At 46.9% G+C, this 20314-nt stretch overlaps 1 protein-coding gene across 2 annotated transcripts in view; it reads right to left on the reverse strand.

Moving 5' to 3' along the window:
• PLEKHG4 (pleckstrin homology and RhoGEF domain containing G4) overlaps window positions 1–20314 on the reverse strand; it is a 213312-nt gene that overhangs the window by 44663 nt on the left and 148335 nt on the right. For both annotated transcript variants that reach the window (XM_067552805.1, XM_067552814.1), the window contains exons 11-13: window positions 12929–13067; window positions 11340–11462; window positions 8852–9043 (exon numbers count right to left, since the gene is read on the reverse strand). In XM_067552805.1, the coding sequence (XP_067408906.1) occupies window positions 8852–9043; window positions 11340–11462; window positions 12929–13067 (454 nt within the window). The remainder of the gene's footprint in view (window positions 1–8851; window positions 9044–11339; window positions 11463–12928; window positions 13068–20314) is intronic.

The raw sequence follows: 20314 nt of genomic DNA on the forward strand, positions 1-20314 counted from the left end.
TGTGTCCTGGGTCCAGTGACTCCTCCCCTTAGGCTGGGGAAGGGGCCTTTAGCGGTGGGCAGGCCCACCCACTTCCCGGACTACAAATAGAAGAAAGCCTCTTACAGGCGCTTCCTCTGTCAGAGCAGCATGTGTCAAACCCCTCGTCCAGCCCAAGCAATGGGACTCCCACAGCTTGAGAGAGTGGATATAGGGGAAGCTGGGGAAGCATCCCTTTAACTAAAAGCAGCCCTCCCTGCCCGGGCTGGGTAATATCCTGAATCTTCAGCAAGGGACAAATGAATCACAATCTTGCACAAACCTTCAGCATGCTGTAGAAAACCTTTGCCCGGAGCCTTTGGAGTTGAGGATGACTCATAGACCAATGGAGAGATCTTTTCAGCACAAAGCAGAGATTTTGTTCACACTAAATCCAAGGTACACAAGAGTGTGAGAGGTTCCATGAATGGAAGGGGGGGACCAAAGACAACTGGGGAAACAATTTTACTTAGAGACATAAATCTAGAGAGAGAACAATGAGATGAGTGAGGAGAGAGCACGCAAGACTGGCTGGGGCTTGAGTGATGTATGTCCTGAGATGGCTCTCATCTCTGCAGTATCCCAGGCCAGCTGAGAGGTAGTAAGAGGGCGAGGGGGTGGTGAAGGCCCTGTGTATCTCCACACAGACGTTAACTCGCCACCGCGAAGCAATTCCCATTGCTTTATGCTCTCACACATATCTTCACTTGCTCGGCCTCCCCTTTCTCCTCCGAAGCACAGCATGGTGCTAGGCCTCATTTTTATGGCCTGGAAACTGAGTAATCAGGGGCTAGAAACCAGCACACCCTCAGTACTATAAGAATTGGACAGGTCCCACTAGGAAATTCAAGTGCAATTTTGGATCATCTGAAAACCAAACTCCTTGCACTTGGAGGTGATTCAAATGAGTACTCCTGGGTCCATAAGTGTTGTTCTCAGAGAGGGGATGAAGAGGACTTCGTGTTCCTTCCTCGTGTTCAAAGGATCCAGCCACCAGGTGAGTTCTTGCAGGATTGAGGCAGTACCATGATGGGGAGTACACTGTCCTTAGCCAGAACTGCAATGGCCACAGGGGAATCTGGCAAGCGGCATGATGAAGGTACATGCCAATGTGTGCCCCAGCAAGCTAAAGCATGTGCGTACTGCTGTACATGGTTTACCTAGATTTCAGTAAGGCATCTGATACGGTTCCACATGGGGAATTATTAGTTAAAATGGCAAAGATGAGGATTAATATGAAAATTGAAAGGTGGCTAAGGAACTGGTTAAAGGGGAGATTACAACGGGTCATAGTGAAAGGTAAACTGTCAGGCTGGATGGAGGTTACTAGTGGAGCTCCTCAGGGACTGGTCTTGGGACCAATCTTATTTAACCTTTTTATTACTGACCTTGACACAAAAAGTGGGAGTGTGCTAATAAAGTTTGCGGATGACACAAAGTTGCGGATGCCAGTACAGAGAAGGATTGCGATATCATACAGGAAGATCTGGATGACCTTGTAAACTGGAGTAATAGAAATAGGATGAAATTTAATAGTGGAAAGTACAAGGTCATGCATTTAGGGACTAATAACAAGAATTTCTGTTATAAGTTGAGGGCGCATCAGTTGGAAGTGACAAAGGAGGAGAAGGACCTGGGCATATTGGTTGATCACAGGATGACTATTAGCCGCCAATGTGATGTGGCCGTGAAAAAAGCTAATGTGGTCCTTGGATGCATCAGACAAGATATTTCCAGTAGAAATAGGGAGGTGTTAGTACCATTATACAAGGCGCTGGTGAGACCTCATCTGGAATACTGTGTGCAGTTCTGGTCCCCCATGTTTAAGAAAGATGAATTCAAATGGGAACAGATGCAGAGAAGAGCTACTAGGATGATCTGTGGAATGGAAAACCTGCCTTATGAGAGGAGACTCAAAGAGCTTGGTTTGTTTAGCCTAACCAAAAGAAGGTTGAGGGGAGATATGATTGCTCTCTATAAATACATCAGAGGGATAAATACCAGGGAGGGAGAGGAATTATTTAAATTCAGTGCCAAAGTGGACACAAGAATATAAACTGGCCATCAGGAAGTTTAGACTTGAAATTAGATGCAGGTTTCTAACCATGAGAGGCGTGATGTTCTGTAATAACCTTCCAAGGGGAGCAGTTGGGGGAGGGGGGGGGTGGCAAAAAACCTAGCTGGCTTCAAAACTGAGCTTGATAAATTTATGGAGGGGATGGTATGATGGGACAGCTTAGTTTGGCAATTGACTGATGGCTGGTAGATATGCCAATGGCTGGTGAAGGGATGTTAGATGGGGTGGGTTCTGAGTTATTACAGAGAATTCTTTTTTGGGTGTCTGGCTGGTGAGTCTTGCCCACATGCTCAGGGTTTAACTGACTGCCATATTTGGGGTCAGGAAGGAATTTTTCCCTGGGCACACTGGCAAAGGCTATGGGGTTTTTTTGCCTTCCTCTGTAGCATGGGGCACGGCTCACTTGCTGGTGGATTCTCTGTACCTTAAAGTTTTTAAACCATGATTTGAGGACTTTAATGACTCAGTCATAGGTTAGGGGTCTATTACAGGAGTGGGTGGGTGAGGTTCTGTGGCCTGCATTGTGCAGGAGGTCAGACTAGATGATCATATCGGTCCCTTCTGACCTTAGAGTCTATGAGTCTCGCCCTTATGTCATGTATGAAGAACTGAAGGGACTTGAATTTGTGCGGCCAATCCGCCCATGCAGATTGTGAGTTGAGCAGAGCGTCTATGAATTCCACTGTCTGTGAGGGTGTGAGAGACAATTTCTCTTAGTTCACAAGGAGTCCTGGCACTTGGAGTGATGGAGGCAAGCGTTACCTCCTGAATCTGAGGTGGTGAATGAGTTTGCTGAGCCTCCTCAGATCCAGGATAGGATGAAGACTCTTTGGAATGAGGAAATACACGGAGTAGAATCCTCTTCCCCAGTATCCCAGAGGCACCTCCTCTATGGCTCCTTGAAAGAGCAATGAGGCCATAGTTGATTGTAAAAGGCTCTCATGAGAAGGATCCCTGAAGAGGGATGGGAAAGGGGGTGAGGAGGAGGAGGAGGGGGAGGGGATGGAACTGGATGGTATAGCAATGGGTGACAATATCTATCACCTATTTGTCAATGGTGATGTTCACCCTCGCCTGGTGGAACCAGGCGAGGTGGCTTCCAAAAGCCAACTGATGTTGGTGCAGTGTTCAACTGAGCTGGCAAATTTGCTGCCATGTGGACAGAGTGATGTGCGTGGCCAGCATTGAGGAGAGCTGATGTCCTCTACCATATCTTGGCCACTTCTTTGACTGATAGTCCGACTGGCTGTGGTATGAAGGTGTCCCCTGTCTGTCTCTGCTGGTGTTGCTGTTGGGGTGGTATGTTTTGCAGTATACCAGATGTGTGTAGATTCACAGGGACCATCGGTTTGCCTTGGAGTCCTTTAGTGAGTGTATGGGACTATCTGTTTTCTTGTTAAACTGCTCTGTTCCCTCAAATGGCAAATCCTCAGTTGGTCACCCTCATGGTCACTGTGGTAGCCATGGACCTAGCCGGGGTGTCAGCTGCCTTCAATGAGGATTGCAGGCAAGTCTTTGCCACTAGCTTGTCCCTCTTTTACAGTGTCCTGGAAGTCCTTTCTAGCCTTGTGAGGGAGCTTGACTGATGAATAGTATCAGTCTGTCCCATGTTATAAAGCTGTATTTGACTAGAAGGGTTTGGAAATCAGTCACTTGCAGCCGGAGTGATGCAGAGGAATGGGACTTTCTCTCAAACAGATCCAGTTGTCTGGGATCTTTATCTTTCAGTGTGATCTTGGCCAAGTGTGATTTTTCTTGGACAGTTGGAACTACTTGAGATCTGGGTTTGGGGGGAAAATAAAAGTATTAGAACTCAGAAAGCAGCACCTAATACCTCATCTCCACACATTTCACCACTGGTGGTACATGGCTGGTGTTTGCGACAGAGCTCTAGCTGGATCTATAGGAAGGCCATTTCTTGGAGGACCTGCAGCCGTTAGAATATCAAATAGTTTGTGAGACTTTTCAGATATAACCAAAGTCTAGACTTCTCATGTGTCTGTGGTCTGTAACAGAAGCTCTTGGAACTCCACAGGAGAATCTCTAGGGGGTGACTCTGGATGCTGATGGGTTTGTGTCTCCTGGTACTTTGGTGTCTGTGGTTTTGCTAAGGAGGCTGGAAGGTGGGCTCCAGTGGCTCCAGAAGTGCCAGCGTAGCATCCCACATGAATACAGATGGTTGATGAGTGGTCAGTCTTATCATGTTGAGTTCCAAAGAACTCTTCTGGTCTTCCGATAGTACCACTCAGAGACCATATGGGGGATGGCTCCCGACTCAACAACAGTACAGAGTATACATCCATCCCAGGCAGTGCCAGGAGGTATGGCTCCATCAGTGCCAGGCTGTTGTTGGTAATGGTGGATGCCTCAGTCAGATGGTGGGTCAACAATTTATGGAGTTGGCACTGGCTGTGTAGCTTTTGGAACCGGGTCCAGGAGTGATGGCGTCTGCTCCTTTTCACTCAGCTTTGGTGCTGGACGAGCTTCGAAAGAGTTATCCTCTGATGCCTCTCTGTGTGAGAGGACACTGAGCTCTTCTGTTGTCTCCAGCCTAGGCAGCCTTTGTCAGCGGCCTGTTTTGAGGAACAGGGCATCGCCTTTGACATCGACTGCCTCGATGATGCTGTTGCTGAGGTCGATGCAGGTGTCAGCGCCACCAGGGTGCCGGTTCGTTACTCAGTGCTGACTTCTCTGCTAAGGTATTGGAGTTGCCCGCCTGCTGGACGGAGCGCTGGATGGTTGGGTTTTGACCTGAATGGCCCGACCCCACTCTCAGTGATTGTTCTAGGAGGTGCTGCTTGAGTCTTGTGATTTCTGGTTCAAGTGGAGAATGAAAGGCAAACTGAGCAGCGGCCTGGGATGTGGAATTCACCCAGGCAGAAAAGTTATTTGCTGCGTCCATCCTTAAACAGGATTAGTCAGTTGCATGACAGGCAGGGCTTGAGATCTGCTGGTTCTGATTCTGCCATCTTGAGATCCTTGTACAGAGGGAGATATACAGGGGGAGAGGGTTGTAGTGGGTGGCTGGTCAAAGGGTTTTGGTCCAGACAAGGATTATTGAGTCCAAAAGGTTGAAGGTCAATGACTGAAGGTTGTTCTGAACAGTAGCAAAAGTGCAGCTACAGACAGCTCAGGCTAGAGTTGTCAGCAGACAGGACACTGCTAGTTTCTGTCTTACTGGCACAGGTGGTAATAGGGAACCGAGGCAGGATCATGGGCCTGCCTGCCTCTTGGGCCCTCGTGGCGGAGCATGAGGATGCAGGGAAGAGGGGCGCGTGTGCAGCCACAGCAGGCACTACTAAAGAATTTGGTGTTGCACACTTGAGGCACGTGCACCAACAGTGGGATCCACACGGACACACACTCAAAGGAGCACACCCCCTTCCTTCCCTCTCAGCGGGGCTGGACAGGAAGCCTCTTCCTTTCGGCCCAGCACATGCCCAGCCTTTGTCAGGCACCATGAACTGTTGTCATAAAGGAAGTGCAGACAAGTGAAAACATTCAACTTGGCCTTGGCTGCATCCTCTGAGGAGTGGGGGGAGAGAGAGGGAGGGAAATCTAGCCAGCCCAGTGTGCAAGCTGCCTGCGGCCTGGCCCCAGCTCAGGCTGCTTTACCACACAGACCTTTTCTCCAACCGCTTGGCCGTGGCCTAGAATAAACCCTTCAGGCAATTCTTGTTTGCCCAGCGATTCCCACCCCTGGGGCGGGGCCTCACCTCCTAATGTGCAGGCTGCCAAGGCCTCTGGGACACTGAATGCTGGAATCATTCACCCACCCCACCTTAATGGCCTTAGGCTAGTCAGGATCGAGAGCAGGATCTAAAGGAGGGTCAGCCAAGCGGTGAAGCGCCTGGTGCAGCAACCCTGCTCCCCTGCCTGTCTCACGTCCGGCACCCAATGCCCCAGTGAGCACTTGCCCACTACAGGGACGGCAGTCAGAGAGTTCACCTCTGCCACTGGGCAGCAAGGTACATGCATGGGCCAGCCACACGAGCCCTTTGGAAGCCCCAGATCCACTCTTCTGGCACCTGCTATCATATTCTGCAGCACCGAGGGGGCTCCTGCACCCGCAGAGCCATGCAGCCTGACTGTGCACCTCAAGACCCTGTGATCTGGCACACTGTGGGGAAGTAGACGAGTGACACTGCAATCTCAGTCTCCTGCCACTGCTCCATCCAGACTCTGGTTTATCAAGGCCTTTTAGGGGTCAGGGAGCCACCCACAGGAGCAGAAGGCAGTTGTGTCAGATCAGAGAGACCTGGCAATGGAAGAAAGAAATTAATTTAGATCGAACTTCTGTTCTTCCCTCCCCACATCAGACAATGCCTCTGCCTTTGCTTTTGGCAACAGAATGGATTTGAGATGGAGATCTCATGTAATCATCTCACAAGACTTTTAAACTGTTCAGTCAAGTTTTGCATTCACCAATGCACTTGTAGAGCTTGTGAGATAGGCTTCCATCCCCACCCCTGCTCTGTCTAGTGCATAACTCAGCATAGTTCTTTAGAGACAGCTGGGGGGGGGGGGAGAGAGAGAGAAGAGAGAAAGCGAAGAGAGAGCGTGAACAAGCATGAGAATGTCTATGGCCAGTGGGTAGAGCATGCACGCAGTTCCCCTGCTCCAATGAGACTTAATTATTGAGCCACAGTGCAACAGCCTCAGGAGGAGAGATTGAGGGCACCACAGACCAGAATATCCCATAGCCCAGTGGTTAGAGCCGCCTCTGAGCATGCCTACCGGACTGGGCCCTGTAAGTGACGTAGGCATCCAAACACCTATCTTCTCTTGATTTTTGAACTGCTCTGGGGCTTAGATGGAAGAGCGCACCTGCATGCCTAGAGGGAGGCAGCCGTGTGCATGCCCAGAGGCAGAAACATAGGCACCTGGGGAAGTTTTACTACATGCCTAAACTCACTCGGCACCAACAGGGTTTGGATCAGTGATGCTGAAACCAGAACTTCGGTGCCTAAAACAGGGACTTAGGCACCTCAGCCCTGTGGTTTCAGGCCTTCCTCCTTGGCTTGGCTATGTTACTTTTCACTGCTGCGAACAGACGCATGTGTGCTGTACCGTGACTCAAAACCCACGCCACACCCACACAGAAGACGAGGGAAAAGGAGATTTTTCTACCAAGGGACGGCATCTCCTGAGACCCAAGCTACCTAAACTCTAAATAAGGGGCTAAACAGGTTTTTAAAAGGTACAAATGCCATGTTAATCATTAAATGTGTAAGGAAACAAGACAACATGGAATCTGTGCACCATCCTATGCAATTCAGAACGGCAGATTGCGTTTAACTGCTGCACAGAAATCAGTGAGCACCATCAAGGCGTCACTTATTTTCGAGGCTGCAAGGAGGCAGTGCTGGTAGTATCCTCTCGCAGGGAAGGGAAATGCAGCGGTTAAAATAAAGGCCTGTGGGTCAGGAGATGTAGGATCTATTCCTCGCTCTGTACAGATTTCCTGTGACATTGGACTAGTCATTCTCCTTTTGCTGCCTCAGTTTGCTGAGCTGAGGAGAGTGATTTTTATTTACAGGCGGCAGTGATTGTACAGCACCACACAGGACTAAGCATTGTTGTTACTGGAGCCATCAGACTCCACTTTTCACGCACGGGTTGCTGTTCTGAGACATGCTGGAGCTCCTTCCACAACACTGACAAGATATTCTGCTCTCAATGAGCGCCTGTAACCTCCCCTCAGTGACAGGAGCAAGGGCAGAACGCCCCCTAGGGTGGGTGATCACACATGTACAGAGACTGTCAACAAACAACTGCCCTGTTTGTTGTTGCATAGCAACATCCTGGGCCACTTCCTCTACATCCCTCCGTGCTGGAGTGTGTTTCTGAATGGTTTCGTGGTTAGCAGAATTCCGCTCCCCCCAACACCTCTGGTTGCCAAGGCCCTTCAGAGACGGCGTCTGAGCGGCGCCTACATCTGGGACAGTTTAACATGAAGGGTCTGATTCTTTCTGGAATTTGAGAACTTCAATACCCAGTGTTTGCACAACTGGGAAATAAATGGGACACAGAATCATTCGCCTTTTGCGCTTGCCAAAGCTTTGAAAATGTCCAGGGAAACTCTTACTGTTTGTTCATCCGTGGCCTCAGAAACTAAACCGCGCCAGCCCCCCAATGACAGGCAGCCTGAAAAGGCCTGTTCACATCAAACCAAATAGGTGAGAATTCTGGGCACTCAGGGCTCCTGTCAATGCGGCTCCAATGCAACGTGCACGGCACATGCACTTTCTGATTTCAGGACATTTGTTTCAACTCACTCCCTCTGGGCCTCCCCACCCAGCTGCCATCATAAGCAAGGTTCTGGACACTATGTTTTCGGGCCTGGTTTTGCTGCATGGACTTGCCCAGAACAGAGAATGGGCTCTTTTTATGATTGACGATGCAGGGACTGCATCTGACACAACAATGCATTTAACTGTCCAGAGCCTGAAGTACACAGTATTCAACAAAATACCAGCAGTACCATGGCCTGGCAGCCAGTCCTCTATGCTGAAAGGCAGGACACCAGAGTTAATTTCTGGTCCTGTGGTCTCCAAGTCAACTGCTCTAGGACCCTTCTATCCAATCAAGACACTGGTGCTGACTGTAAGGATGTGCCCACCACATGGGGCTTGGAGGTTAGAAGAATTAGAACAGAGGAAAAAACTACGGGTCTTCATCCTGTTTCCCAGGGGAAATGTCCTTTCCCGAGCACACAGCTTCCCCCACTCAATGCTCAGCTCTTTGTTTCCTCACCTTGTCGAAGAATTTGTACAGCCTGACTGTCTCTCCAATCCGACTCCTGGTTTCATCCAGTTGGGTGCAGAACTCTTCCAGCTGATTTCTATATGTTTGCAACTTGAGTCCATAAACATGCAAGTCTGTAGAGGAAAAATCTTCCCACCTGTCCAGCTTCTTTAACACTTCCTGTCCCCTTCTACAATATTCCTGAAAGAAAATTTCAGTGTGGGTCAATGTGCTGCACTGGAGACCTGGAAACACAGACCATGGGAGACTTCCAAGGCACCTGGAAATCGTTAGGACTAGCTAAACTTAGCATGGCAAAAAGATGCAAAATGGTACCCCTCTTGGGTAATCATTCTTTAATAAGCACCCCACTAAATTGTGAAGATCAGGTTAGATGCAGTGAATCTGTATCTTTAGTATAAAGGCCTGCATGACAATACAACAGGCTATTTAGGGTTAAGGAAATTGAAGTGTTTCAAGAATCTAAAGTGAGTTAAAAAAATCCATCACCCATCCTGGAATTTTTTTTTAAACATTCCCATCCCAGGCATAGACATGTGACTTATCCACTGAGCTGTAAATACAATGACTCTCTCATAGATGGCATGGAAGCAGTGAGCTTTTAGGAGGAATTTGCCTGAGAAGAAGGTGGTGGCTTGGAGAACCAAGACCAGGAAGGTGTTTTATACATGTAAGCAGGGTTTGAATGAGTTCTTCCCTGACATCTAGTGATGAACTGGGTGGAAAAGACTTTGAGAGAAGATTGTATTTGAACAAACATATTCTGCCTAGATGCTCAGCAGATGGAGCTGCTTTGCCAAAGTGATCAGTTTTGGCTAGTTTTGGGTGACAAATCACTTCTGTTTTGAATACAGGGGTAATGAAAAGTTGTTATCTGTATTGTATGAGTAAAGGGCAGCAGAACTATACTTATGCCCTGATTGAGTGGTCACCTAATCTGAACCTCACTTGCTAAGAAAGGGGCAGGGATGCCAAATCCCACTGAAAGTCAGAGAGGGTGGGGCAGGTGTTCCTGCCTGGTGGAGTGGACTCTGCTTAAAAGTTGTGGACACCATTTGACCTACCCCTCTCCAGTATTTAAAGACGGAGCTGATCAGGCTCAGCGGAGAGTCCTTGTTTCCGTTCAGCGATTACTGAACTAAAATCACTGACGAGCAGGTCTAAGGGCCAAGCCTCAGGCTGCGTGTACACTAGAGTGTAGTTGATGCAAGTAACACTGACAATCATCAACTGTTATAATTACATCGCTTGTGCATGTTCACACGGTGCTCCTTGTGTTGGCAGACCTGGCGAGGGGACACTGTTGCAGGGAAAGACAACACAGAGGTTGCACTAGCAATGAGGTTTCCCGCTACCCAGTGAAATCACTAAGAGCTGGGCTAAGTGGTGGAACCTCAGAACACAAAAATGCAGGGGAGGCAGAGAATGGCAAGCAGCAGCAATAACAGAGGCAGCAAGTGGCCAGCGGCGCCAGAGGCAGCAAGCAGCAGCAGAGTGCCTACATGAATGCATCTCTGAACTCTGGGTCTTCGCTCACCGTAGACAACCAACTGTGAGTGGTGTCTTAAAGGGACATTCGTTCATTGGACTTTCACACTGAAAGGTGGGAAACTGAGGCAAAGGACACTGCCCAATGTACTGTGGAGTGGGTGTTTACTTAAGGTGTATATGCTTTTGAATCATTGTTGCAGTATTTTCCCAAATTAATGCTGAGTTCCAGTTCCCTTCAATAAAAAGTTTTCTTTTGTCATACACAGAGTTGGTGCTTGCGAGCAGGGAAGTGTTGCCTTGTAGTGGCGCCAGGGCTGGTGTTTAGTTTTCTCACATTACTGGGTGGGGGTTGAGTCACTTCTGTTTTGTAATGTTAAGAGGAACCCCGGATACTGGACCCGGCCCTTGGTGTTGTTGAAACCACCTGGTAGAAAGGTTACAAACACATGGACAGCAGGGAAAAGTCCTGGCAAGAGTGATGGGCAAGGAAGGGGCGGTGCGGGGGAAGGCAGGCACTGCTGGCAGTTTGGAGGGGCAGAGGAACATGAAAGGAGACATCGTGAAGGCCCAGGTGGAGTTGTGCAGAGACACGATGTGAATTACACGAGGGCTCCCTCTGAAACACGTTCAATGAAATCCCGAGCCCACACAGGCAGAGATCTAAGGCAAACTCCACTCCGCAGCATTCAGAGAGGAAGAGCACAAAACTTCCAGTCTCTCTCACAGCTACACATAAAAGAGTTGGTGTCTCCCGTCCTGTGCACACAGATCACTCTGTGCAAGTCTAGGCCAGAGCTCATTTAGGCCTGATCTATGGAATGTGCTCCCAGGACAGTGCCAGAGCACGCTATGGAATCACCCGGGCAGGCTGCATTCATCAGCCATTTCCCCTGCTATTGCAGCAGGCAGGGGTGCTCTTTTCCACCATGAACTCTTCAGTACTCCGGTTCTGAAGAGCTCCTCTTTCCAGCCAGAGAACACTTACACTGGCAACAAGATCAAATTCCCTGAACTGCTTTTGCGCTCGAAGCAGAATCTCCAGAGAATCATCCAGGTCTATCGTTTCCTTGAGCCGCTTTCTGCCAACATTCTCGATCCAACTGCTGACCTAGGAGAAAAAAGGAAAAGCAGTTGTGCTATTTGTCAGTCAGTGCGGCTGTGCAAGGCAGGCCTCTGTGTGGAAAGAGCAGGGAGCTTCTCTGGTGAGGTTGGTCTTTTAATCACTGGAAAGAATGCATGAACATTTCTCCCCAAATCTCAGCATTTCAGTGTACGCATTCTGCTTTATGCATGGACTTTTTCCACTGTAAGTCACTGGATAATTGCTAAGCTCTGCTGTTGCTCACAGGGCTCACGGCACAAGCAAAGTGAGTGGCTGCTTGCGGTCAGTGCTTCTGGGCAAACGGCAGACATATGAAAGATTTGCAGCTCTGGGGCTGGTCCTGTATTCCTACTGTGCCTGCTGCCGAAGAGGAAAAGATCTATTTGCTGCTATATCTCCTGCTCCCAACTCCAACTTCTGTCTGGCAGAAGGATGAGGAGCAACTGCATTTCCATGAACATGGCAATGAAGTCCCACCTCTGTGGTTATCTGGGGCCCTATGATACCTGTTCTCTGAATACAAATCTCTAGCGTCCATGATTATTCCTAGCGACTCGTCACAGTCCAATCACTGCCATAGGTTATTGTCTCGGATCCTCAGGAATGGTCAGACATTGTCACTTGGCTAAGGACTGTGTTGGTCTTCCTCTCTCTTCCCTAAAAACACACTTCCTAATCCCATTCCCACCCTGGAGCTGAGACCACTGTAGGAATCACATTACATCTTGTTACTTAGAGTTAGGTTCAATTTAATCCACCATGCAGCTCAGCAAGAGAATACTGTATAACATGCCGCAGAAAGAAGCAAATTGGGAAGGCTAAAGATCTCCCTGTCCAGAGGGACAGCATGGCCTATCTTGGCTGCTGCTGCCATGGCTCTGCTCCCTCTGAAGAGATGGAATGAGCCCCCATCAGCCTCCTCTAAAGTGGGGAAGGGTTCCTCAGCAGTATCTCCAGAAAACTTTCTCTGCAGTGCAACATGGGAACTGACCTCATCATGTGTTTGTGTTCCTGCCCCGGAGGCCATTGCACTGCAAGGGACTAATATGACTTCCGTCAGCGTACATCAGAGGTAACCCCACTGATGCTAATGGAGTTATGTTGGAGCAAACTGGTATCAAGGTTAGGTTCTGAGGGCTGGGCTTTCAGAAGTTCTGGGCGCATAGAGTACCCTCTGATCTGGTGCTCAGCACATCTGAAAATCTGGCCCCAAGTGTGTACGTCTCATGAGTAGAGACATACCAGGTCACTCAGTGCTGATCAGGGAAGTGCCCGCCTCTTCCTGGGCAGAGGCTGCTAAAGTGCCAACTTGCTTGTGGAGTGTTTTTGTGATGTGAAGACATGTCCCTTTTTGTGTTACTTTACTATCACCTTGTTCAAGCCCTGCCATAAACTGGGACTAAATCCCTGGCAACCTTTGTGGAACATGCAGTCAAGGCTAATCATTACAATCCATGACAAACTGGCCTTACCTCCCGAAAACTTTCTTCAAACACCTCGAATTCCATCACTAGCTCCAGTTCCTGGATGCATTTGTTTGACAGCATCACCAGTAGGTGGACACCCTCATCCACTTGGTTATAAAGTGTGCTAGCAGCATCCAGTGCGTCTCTGAAAGGGGACACAACTCCAGTCAATGTGTTTCACATTCTTATTCTATATATTTCATATATAGACACATGGCATGGCTATTGGCAATCCCCAAGGGTATTTCTACACAGCAAAGAAAAGCCTGTGTCAGCTGATTTGGGCTTGTGGGACTTGGGCTGTGGGGCTGCTTTATTGCTTTGTAGACTTCTGGGCTCTGGCTGGAGCTGGGACTCTAGGACCCTGCCAGGTGGGAGGGTCCCAGCCGCAGGTTTTTCTTTGCAGTGCAGACATACCCCCTGCCACCTTTCATCCAGGATTTTCTCATCAAGTAAGAACAAAGTATGTCACAATATATATTAGAGAACAGCGGGACACTTCCACTACTTCAGCTTACACCAGTATTCCAGTACCCGTGTCACTGCATTTTTTTCCAGTACGGAGCAAGAGATCTTTCCAAGGGGCCAAGGATTCCTTCTTCCACACAGGTTCCTTACAGTACTTCATTCCAAAGCTCATGTGGTCTGCCCAGAGCACTCAACTTTTTGACCCAGAATTTAGATTTTAGACAAAAACGCTTTTACAAAACTCAAGACCAAGAGAGACAGTTCCTTGATTTTATAAAATTCTAAAGAGAACAATTACTTTTAAACTAGTAAACATTGCTCTGAAGGGTTTGCATTTCAATCAGGGCAGCACAAAGCAAAGCTCCTGAAAGTGAATGGGATCACATGGATTCTCATTGTCCAAACTGAGAGAAACACACAAAACAAATAGCATTAGTAGTAACAAGTGAAGTTCTAGTTCTTTCATTTTAATACGCTAAGGCAGTGTTTCTTAATTTGGGAGTTGTGAGAGAGGTTTAAGGGGGTCACAAGCAGGACCAGTGTTAGGGGGTAGGAAGCAAGGCAACTGCCTGGGGCTCCATGCCACAAGAGGCTTTGGGAAGCGAATGTAGATGTTTCAGCCCAGCATGGCAGCTGAAGCCCCGAGCCTTGCGGGTCTGAACCCTGAGCCCCAAACTTAAGGTAGGGGTTCGCAAGTATTTCTGCTGGAGTTTTTTTTAAGTCCAAAGAGGGTTGCCAGCACAAAAATCTGAGAAACACTGATCTAAGGTGTAGTTAGTAGGATAGAGAAAGTCAAAGATGACATCATCCTTTAATCATGGACTTTAAGGCCAGAGGGGACCATCATGATCTAGTCCAACCTACTGCACATTGCAGGCCACAGAACGGTTGCCCACCCACTCCTGTCATAGGCCCATAATCTCTGGCTGAGTTACTGATGTCATCAAATCATGATTTAAAGACGGCAAGTTACAGAGAATCCACCATTTACACTAGTTTAAACCTGCAAGTGACCCATCCTCCATGCTTCAGAGGAAGGCAAAAGCCCCCCCAGGATTTCAGCTAATCTGCCCTGGGAAAAATTCCTTCCCAACCCCAAATATATCAATCAATTGGACCCTAAACATTTCGGCAAGACCCACCAGCCAGAACTTGGAAAGAATTCTCTGTAGTAACTCAGAGCCCTCCCCATCAATCGTCCCATCACTGGCCATTGGGAATATTTGCTACAAGCAGTCACAGATCGGCTACATGCCATTTTAGCCATTCTCATCATACCATCCCCTCCATAACCTTATCAAGTTCAGTCTTGAAACCAGTTAGGTTTTCTGTCCCGATTGCTCCCCTTGGGAGGCTGTTCCAGGACTTCACTTCTTTGATGGTTAGAAACTTTTGTCTAATTTCAAGCCTAAACTTGTTTATGGCCAGTTTATAGCCATTTGTTCTTGTGTCCACCTTGGCGCCGAACTGAAATAACTCCTCTCCTTCCCTGATATTTATACCTCTGATGTATTTGTAGAGAGCAATCACATCTCCCCTCAGCCTTCATTTGGCTATGTTAAACAACCCAAGCTCTTTGAATCTTTTCTCATAAGGTAGGTTTTCCATTCCTCTGATCACCCTAGAAGCTCTTCTCTGCACCTGTTCCAGTTTAAATTCATCTTTCTTAAACATGGGAGACCAGAACTGCACACAGTATTCCAGATGAGGTTTCACCAATGCCTAATGTTACAAACACTTCTCTATCTCTACTGGAAATACCTAGCCTGATGCATCCTAGGATCGCATTAGCCTTTTTCACAGCTGCATCACCCTGATGACTCATAGTCGTCATGTGATCAACCTATACACCCAGGTCTTTCTCCTCCTCTGTCGCTTCCAACTAAATCCCCAGCTTATAGCAAAAATACTTCTTATTAGTCCCTAAATACATGACCTTGCACTTTACACTATTAAATTTCATCCCAGTTTTCAAGGTCATCCAGATCTTGTATGACATTCCAGTCCTCCACTGTATTGGCAATACCTCCCAATTTTGTGTCATCTGCAAATTTTATTAGCACACTCCCATTTTTTATGCCAAGGTCATTAATAAAAATGTTAAATAAGATTGATCCCAAAACCGATTTCTGAGGAACTCTGCTAGTAACCTCCCTCCAGCCTGACAGTTTACCTTTCCGTATGACCCATTGTAGTCTACCCTTTAATCAGTTCCTTATCCATCTCTCAATTTCTCATATTAATCCCCATCTTCTCCAATTTAACTAATAATTTCCCATGTGGAACTGAATCAAATGCCTTACTGAAATCCACATAGATGATATCTACTGCATTTTCTTTGTCTAAAAAATCAGTTATCTTCTGAAAGAAAGAGATCAGGTTGGTCTGGCACAATCTATTTTTCATAAAACCATGTTGTGTTTTATCCCAGTTCCCATTTACTTCTATATCCTTAATTACTTTCTCTTTCAAAATTTGTTCTAAGACCTTGCATACAACTTAGGTCAAATTAATAGGCCTGTGGTTTCCAGGATCACTTTTTTCCCTTTCTTAAAAATAGGTACTGTATTAACAATCCTCCATTCATAGGGTACAATCCCTGAGTTTACAGATGCATTACAAATCCTTGTTATTGGGCTTGCACATTCATGTGCCAGTTCCATTAATATTCTTGAATGGAGATTATCCGGCCCCCCCTTGATTTAGTCCCATTAAACTGCTTGAGTTTGACTACCACTGCAGATGTGGTAATCTCTACTTCCATATCCTCACTTCCATTTGCCACTCTGCCACTACCCCTAAACTCCTCATTACCCTTATTAAAAAGGAGGCAAAGTATTCATTCAGGTGTTGGGCCATGCCTAGATTATCCTTAATCTCCACCCCATTCTCAATGTTTAGGGGTCCCACTTCTTCTTTCCTTGTTTCTTTTTATTTATATTTCTATAGAACCTTTTATTGCTGGCATTAATTTCCTTTGCCAGGTCCAACTTTGCTTGGCTTTTGGCAATTTTCCCTTTGTCCCTCTCCAAGAGATAGCTTTCCTTGCTGATCCCTCCATTCTTCCATTCAGTGTAGGCTTTCTGCCTTCTCTTAATCACCTGTTTGAGATGCTTTCTCATCCAGCTTGGTCTGCAACCCTTTCCCTACAAATTTTTCCCCTTGTTTTGGATGGAGGCTTCAGATAGCTTCTGCAACTTTGACTTAAAGAAATTCCAAGCCTCCTTCACATTCAGATTCTTGAGTTCTTCAGTTCAGCCCACTTCCCTAACTAATTCATCATTTATAGGGCCCCTAATCAGGGAAGAACCACCCACTAATCAGGGTTCTGCTGTAATTGATGCTGGAGCCTGAATATCGGTTGGTGGCGACATCACCACCAGCAATAGGAAACCAGTCTGTTGCTACTGATGCAGCTTCTCTAATGGCCACAGCCAAGAGGCGGGTTTTCTGGCATACCTGCAGGGGACGTTCCCACGCCAGCTGACACACCACCACAAGTAAAAGAACATGCAATCTCAAGAGCTAATGAAACACTGTGAACCTACATCCAGCGCTGCTTCAGAGTTAGGCTGCGGCATAACTGGACACATAAATATTCCAGCTCTTCACTGGCTGACCCTGTGTTGCGTGCAACGGGGAGTGGGTACAAAGAGCCTTTCCCTCCTCTCCTTTCTATGCCTGTAGAGGGGGCAGCAGGATTCTAGATACCCCAATTTTCCCCTCCCAGGATTCAAGTAACTCTCACTCTCAGGAATTATTCACGTCTAGTGATGGGGCTGCAGTCCATGGGGTGGGGAAGACAGCATTGCCTACCCCCGCTCCCCCAGAGGGGATCTGGGCAAACGATGTGGGGTGCAACCCCCACCTGGGATGTGGGAGATCTGAGTTCCAGTCCCTACTCTGTCTGCCCCCCCGGGAACAGGTAATCAACAGGCACTTGGTTTCTCCTCAGGGTGTAGCTCCAAAAGTTTGGGCCCTGAGGTGAGAATTTGCATTCCCTCCTTTCCAAGTATTTGCTAGGAAACTCACTCAACTAAAAGTCAATTCTTGTCTGGTCTGTTGTTTAAAAGAGTTCTTTGAAACTCATAACATTTTTCCAGGGTTTACATTAGTCATGTCTCCTCCCTCGAGATATTACATATAATCACCACAATTAATGCATAAACACTTGCATTCTATATACAAAAAACTGCTAAAATACTTAAACTTAATTCAAGTAGGTTTGTCGAGGAAATAGCCATATCTGTCACACCCGTGATACAGCATTTGAGACCAACACATTTCGGGTCTGTGTGAACATCGGGACTGGAAAGTGAAATTCATTTCAAACGATCAGGGTTTGGTAAATCAGGCTTTATTTGCATTTGTACTTTTGAGGGAGTATAGGTGTGCAGGTTATCTGGGCTACACTTTGCATTTCACTTTTCTTTCAACTTGTTTAAATAATGTTTTTCTGTACTAGAAAGACTAGTGCAACCATTTACAGTAATGAGAGCACATCGCAGTGTTTCTAGATCATGGGGCTTGGAATCAGGACTGCTGGGTTCTGTTCCTGGTTCTGCCACTGATTTGCTGTTTGGCTGTGCAAGACACTAAAGATAACATTTACAGAAGTGCCCAAGTGACTTAGGAGCCCATGTTCAAAAGCAGCTAAGGCACTTAGGTAACTAAGACCCTCTGAAAGTCAGTGGGACTTTGGCTCCTTAGGCACTTTTGAAAGCTTTATCCCTAAGCTCCATGCCTCAGTTTACCCATCTGCTAAATGAAGATACTACTACATGACCTCCCTCCTTTTCTCCCTTCCAGGGTGGGTGTGAGAATTAATTAGTTGACATTTGTAAATCATTTTGAGAACGTAAAATGAAAGGTGAAAAAAAAAAAAAAAAAAAAAAAAGCAATATCCTAAGTAGCAAAAAATCAGTGAAGAAAAAATTGGAAATTAGCATTGCTACTAGACAGAGTTAAAAGTATTTGGATGCATTAATGGTGCTTTTCCATTCCTGCAAATATTTGGGTTCCTTTTAAGTTTAATCTTAACTCTGAATTTTCTGGGACTTCAATGCTTGTTATTATTGTAACTAGAACATTGTGTAAGTTACTTTTTACCTTTCAACTCTGTATGGGCTCTCAACTCTCAAAGTTAACTCTAATCATGCCTGATGTCTGATCATTTCTGGAATCCTGCTAAGGACATGGCCTCAGTGATATCTTGTGACTGGGATTTCCATAGGTTAATTATACATCGTGTTTATATATATTTATATATATTCAAGGTTTATTGAGAGAGAGAGAAAGAGAGAGAGGAAAATAAACCTTAAAAGAATGCTTATATAAATAAATATATTTATTTATTTCCTTTTATGGTACGGACATAACATCCTTTTTTCCCCATCACTACCCTCTATGATCCGAAAAGCAGCTTGCAATGAACTCTCTGGTTGACAGTGACTCTCTCTCATGGTTGCAATGACTCTCTGGTTTGACATTGTTAGAAAATATGGCTTCTACCTTGTTCACGTAAGAAAGTAAAAAATGGTGGTTAAAGTCTTTAATTGACTTCACTAGTGGCCTTTGCAATTCTCCCAATGAAAAGCAGGGGGCTGTCTGAAAACACTAGGAAATCTCATCCGTAGCCACAGCTCAGATTTGCTTGAATAAGTCAAAGGTTCCCCTGCCCACGTTAATGCGGTAGACAGCCTTCCACTGCATTCTTTCAAGGTCAGATCATTCACATTAAATTTGCAATACTGCACATTCAATATAATTTATAGCAAAAATGAGTAGTTTGATGTCAGCTTATATTTCCCTGAATCTTGTTTTCATTGGGCAATTATCGTTTGGGTGGAAAAGGTTCCAAGAGTCTTTAACAGTTTTCTGGTTAAATGCCAGAACTGTTGTATAATTCTAGGGTAATTTTAGACCTATAATTCAAGACTTCTTTCCCAGCATTTTTTTCTGAAGACTCCTTTCCCAAAGCTAGAATTGGACTGTCATGGGGCTCTCTCACTGCCAGGTGGTGCCTACTCCTGGCCATTCTGGGCATTAGCTCTGCAAGGTCAAGGCCCCTTCCTATAGTTGCATGCCCTCTCTCTCTCTCTCTTTCGGTCTGCAGACCCTCTCTCGCTCCCCAAGCTGCTGCTGCCTCTTTGTGACTCAGCCCTCCTGCAATCCCAGGCAGTCTTCTCATTCACTGCCTCAAGTGCCACTCACTTAGTGTCTGGTAGGGGAACCTGGGCCCACCTTCTACTCCGGTTCAGCTCAGGGGTTCTCACTTCAGCAGCCAAGGTTTGCCCTGCCCCATCCCTTGCTGCTTTTCCCCCAAGCCTTTTCTACCTTTCCGGCTCTCCCTCTGCTCTGAGTTTGCCAGCCTAAACTCCCTCCTCCCAGGGAGTAACCCTAGGCTACCTAGCTCTGTAGCCCCAAACATACCTCCCTCCTCCCAGGGAATGACTGCAAACCACCTCCCTGCAGTCCCCCTGCTGCTCTCAGCTCCTGGGTTTTAGACAGACCTCTCCTGTTCCTGTCCAGCTGAGCCTCGTCTCATCAATTCCTGCTCCCCGGCTCCTCCTCCAGGTGCATCCTGAGGGGTTAATTGACCCACCTGGCCACCGTAATGCCTTCAAGTCTTGTGTGGGGTGGGCACCCCATCATATGGGGATTTAGGGATTTACTTTCCAGGGAGAGTTGTGTGTAAGAACATGGCCCAACAAGAGGACCAGATGGGCTTCCAAAAACAGGTGCCTATAGTCCTGGGGAGGAGCAAATGGAGTACAGATTTCTAAAAGTAGTGGAAGAGGGATTCCAGCCTTTACTGTTCTGTAATCCAGCTTCTAGCCTGAGCAAAATAATGGAACAAATTTTAAGACAAAGTATCTCTAACCAGCATCTAGAGGGATGTGGGAACTGTGACCAGCATTGGGA

The sequence above is a fragment of the Emydura macquarii genome, unplaced genomic scaffold (genome assembly GCF_026122565.2).
Source record: "Emydura macquarii macquarii isolate MOO-44397 ecotype Brisbane River unplaced genomic scaffold, CSIRO-AGI_Emac_v2 contig_295, whole genome shotgun sequence".
Classification (NCBI taxonomy): Eukaryota; Metazoa; Chordata; order Testudines; family Chelidae; genus Emydura; species Emydura macquarii.